This window comes from Durio zibethinus, chromosome 18, assembly GCF_047325235.1.
Source record: "Durio zibethinus cultivar Kanyao isolate XHJ-2024 chromosome 18, ASM4732523v1, whole genome shotgun sequence".
NCBI classification, from domain to species: Eukaryota; Viridiplantae; Streptophyta; class Magnoliopsida; order Malvales; family Malvaceae; genus Durio; species Durio zibethinus.
Genome location: NC_143179.1, coordinates 3,171,522 through 3,175,479, shown reverse-complemented (window position 1 = coordinate 3,175,479; position 3,958 = coordinate 3,171,522). Strand labels below are relative to the sequence as shown.

General features: G+C 34.8%; 1 protein-coding gene across 1 annotated transcript; it reads right to left on the bottom strand.

The window, feature by feature from the left end:
• Positions 1-1,630: 1,630 nt before the first annotated feature.
• LOC111298960 (UDP-glucuronate 4-epimerase 1) lies at positions 1,631-3,382 on the bottom strand. The gene has a single exon (XM_022893732.2). The coding sequence runs from the start codon at positions 3,182-3,184 to the stop codon at positions 1,883-1,885; it is 1,302 nt and encodes a 433-aa protein (XP_022749467.2). The 5' UTR covers positions 3,185-3,382; the 3' UTR covers positions 1,631-1,882.
• Positions 3,383-3,958: the final 576 nt, after the last annotated feature.

The following is a 3,958-nucleotide window of genomic DNA, read 5'->3' as shown; positions in this document are numbered from 1 at the left end:
TTTGATAATATTTATTAAATGTTTTATATATAAGTTAATATGATTAAGGGATTAGAATTTAAATTAATATGTTATGTAATTTAAAAGTTAAATATATAATTATATGTTATTTAAAAATATAAGGTGTAAATTATATATTTTATTTTTTAAAATATTAATGTATATATTTTTAAAATTTAAATATTAAAATTATAATTGGCTTATAAGTGAAGTTTATCCATCAATTTCGTATAATTAAATATGTTAAATCACCTACTAAATGTGTTCAGATGTTTCAGTTCACCGACGAAACAAGGACCCCACAAACATGTCGGTGAGACGTGGGACGCCATAATTTCTATCGGCCTTTATTCTTTGAAAAAACAGGGCACTTTACGCAGCAATTTTATACTAAAGTTTCCTTGGATTCCTCTCCACATTTAATATCCAAAGACCTGGACTTTGCAGTTATTGTCGTTTGCTGGAAAACACCCATAATTGCTGATAACAACATTGCAAACCATATAACCCAACAAACTTTATTAAGACCTTGTTTGATTCTTAAGATATTTTTTTATGAATATTAATGTATATTTTCAGAAAATTAATTTGAATTTATTCTTTTTTTTATCTCAAAATTTTTTTATATTAGAAACTGTTAAAATTTTAATTTTAATTATTAAAATTAAATATTTATCACTCTATAAACATGTAATTGTTAATTTTTTTATTTCAAAATATGTTAGAAAAAAAAAAAAAGTCTAACGAAAGAGGTGATGTAGCACTACGAAGCGGTTGGCCCAATAATGGCCCGTGGAGTGTAGGACACCTGATCCGATTGTCGGCAACGAAAGCATGAAAGCTGAATGCGACATGACGTTTGCAGTTTTACAGCTGGAAAGGGGGCGTGGGTCAGGCTGAAGTTTTAGCCGAATCCAACGACTTCCGTACAATTTGCTTTTATTTTCAATTTCTACAATCTGTGGGACCATCCTCCTCCTCCATCCGTCTTTCACGGTTGCCCTACCTTTCACATTCATTCTCTTCTACAATGGAGGTATTGTTTTTAATTTTATCACCCCTTATGATCTTAAGTCCCACTCAAAAGAATATCGCTTCCAAACAAATCAAATTTTACATTTACATTATTTTTTTGTTAATTATTGTCGGTAATAGTAAAAAAATAATTTTAAATATAAAAAAATATATTAAATATTTAAAAATAAAATAAAATAAAAACTCTTTAATTTAATAATAATAAAAAATTTATCTTATTATTCTTAACTTAATAATTAAGATAATTTTAAAATAATATCAAAACTAACGTATGAATCTCAATTTTTTTCCTTCTCTTAACGTAGGATTCTACCCTCTTTAAATGATCAAAAAAAAAAATCTATCTTATTATTTTATGAAATCTTATTATCTTATCAATTAATTATCCAAGCTAAACCAATAAAGAATCTCATGAAATTCCAAAAGGTAATTTTAGCACCAACAAAAAAACCCATAAACGTGGACCGTATCTCCTTTGCAATATAATACCTTAACGCTTAAATTTAAAGATTCAATCTAATTTACAAGATAAACTAAACTTACCTTGCAGCCTAAAATTACCAAGCAATTGCATAAATACGAAAGAAATCAGTAATTATGGAAAATGCCATCTTTAAACTTTACTTACAGAAAAGAAAACAAACAACAAAACTACTGGGGTTAAAATGTTTTTTTCACTGTTCCCCCTAGCAAAGAATGTGTAATCCGCATCTTTTGCTTTTAACTGATACCGATTTTTCGTTTTTTTTTTTTCTTTTCCCATTACATTTTTTCCTTTTAATGGGAAAAAAAAAACCCTACATTATAAAAATAATTAAAAAGAACAAGAAAAAAATATAAAAAAGAATTATTGTACACCTTTGCGGTTATTATAACCATAATAAGATAAATACCATCTAACAAATTTTTTCAACCCGGTTTGCAAATCGGTTGTGGGCTTATACCCGAATACTTTTTGGGCCGAACTGATGTTCGCATGAGTAAACGGAACGTCACCATTTCCTGGCATATCCACAATATTCCTTTTTGCTTTCACCTTCAAATGTCTCTCCAAAATATTCACCAGCTCCGGCACCTTAACCGGCGACGTGTTGCCCAAATTAAAAATTCTATACGGTGCTGGCCCTCGTTTCTTCCCACCCGACCCGGTACTTTTCCCGGATGTATCCAACGATCCCAAGCAGCCTTTCACGATATCATCAATATAGGTAAAATCTCGTGCCAAATCAGCGCGATTCTTTCCCCGATATATCGTGATCGGCTTCCCTTGCAAAATATTTCTCGTAAACGAAAAATACGCCATATCCGGCCTTCCCCATGGACCATACACGGTAAAAAATCTTAATCCAGTCATTGACAGACCGTAAATATGATTATAGGTATGGGTAATTTCTTCACCCGCCTTTTTCGTGGCCGCGTATAAACTAGCCGGCTGGTCGGTCCGGTCCGCTTCAGAGAAAGGAACTTTTTCGTTTAACCCGTAAACCGAACTCGAAGAAGCCCATACAATAGCCGGCTGGGGATTAGCCGACTTACAAGTTTCGAGAAGCGTGACGAGACCGGCTATGTTGCTGTGAACGTAAGAGTTTGGGTTTTCCATGGCATACCTGACTCCTGCTTGAGCCGCCAAATGCATAACGTGAGTAAAAGCCACCACGTCGAAAAGCTTAGCCAACAGCTTGGCGTCATTCAAATCACCTTCAACGACCAGAATGCCGTGACTGTTAAGCAGCGATTTCCTCGCTTTTTTCAAAGAAGGATCGTAATAGTTATTGAAGTTGTCAAGCCCAACGACACCGTCTCCGCGTTTTTTGAGGGCAAGGGAAACATGTGTACCAACGAAACCTGCCCCTCCAGTTACCAGAACGGACATGCCTCCGAAACGGTGGATCTGACCGGAGTTACGTACTTGTTTTTCCCATTGGATTCCACCCCAGGAAGCACTGAAATACCGGCTACCGGAATCAACGAAACTCTGGAAGCTCAAATACGATGCCGTTAACGCGATCAAGAAAAGAGCCCATAGAAACATGGTGCTGGTTGAAGCGAAGCAGCGGTGGAACTGACGATTCATATTGTGGGCTCTGTCGATCTTGAACTTCCCTGGCGTCGAAGGGAACAGCTCATCCTCCAGGGACGGCATTTTCATAATCTTCTCTTTCCAATTTTTTTTGCTTTTATAACAAAAGTATTTTTGGAATTACTGGATTAGCAGAGAGAAGGGATAAGGAAAGAAATAATTTGCGTTTTTCAATTTATTATTTTTGATTTATGAGAAAATTAGTAACAGATGCAGAAAAAAAGTGAGGCGAGTTTTAATTTTTCCTGCACCTGCCAATGGAAAGAAGGTGAGGAAGGGGTATATATAGTAGTGGTCACCCACAAAGAAGCGACAACCATACGCGTTAACGCGTTAAAGGATGGCCAGATGGGATGAAAGGTAGAAATTTGAAAATAACTAAAATTTACTTACCATTTACTATTAAAAAAATTACTTTTTTTTTTTTTGAGAAATTGAACAATGAGTGGACTAATTTTAATTTATTGTACGCGGATTTGTTTGAATTACTATGATTAATTGATTGACTCTTTTTTTTTTTTAAAGGATTTTGGCTTTTTGCATGATCTTTGTATATAAAAATATTAAGCGGGGGTAGTTTGGGAATTTTGCAGGGAGAACATGGGTGCCATGACATGATCAGAAGAATGTGAAAATGTGGGGCCTCATAATAATTATTTTACTAAAAATTTGTGGCCAAGTACCGAAAAGGGAAATTGGAGAATTAGTTTCGTGGGAATGGAGCAGTTGCCGGAAGAAATGCTCTTGACTGAAATGTAGGTAGGCAAGAGAAAAGAGAAGAAACCGGGGGGTTAGCACGGCGAATCCGGTAGATTCGGGTGTCGAGTGTCATCTTTAGTCATG

Bases quoted from the DNA above. Each gene is read 5' to 3' on its own strand.
- LOC111298960 (XM_022893732.2), bottom strand. From the start codon at position 3,184: ATGAAAATGCCGTCCCTGGAGGATGAGCTGTTCCCTTCGACGCCAGGG.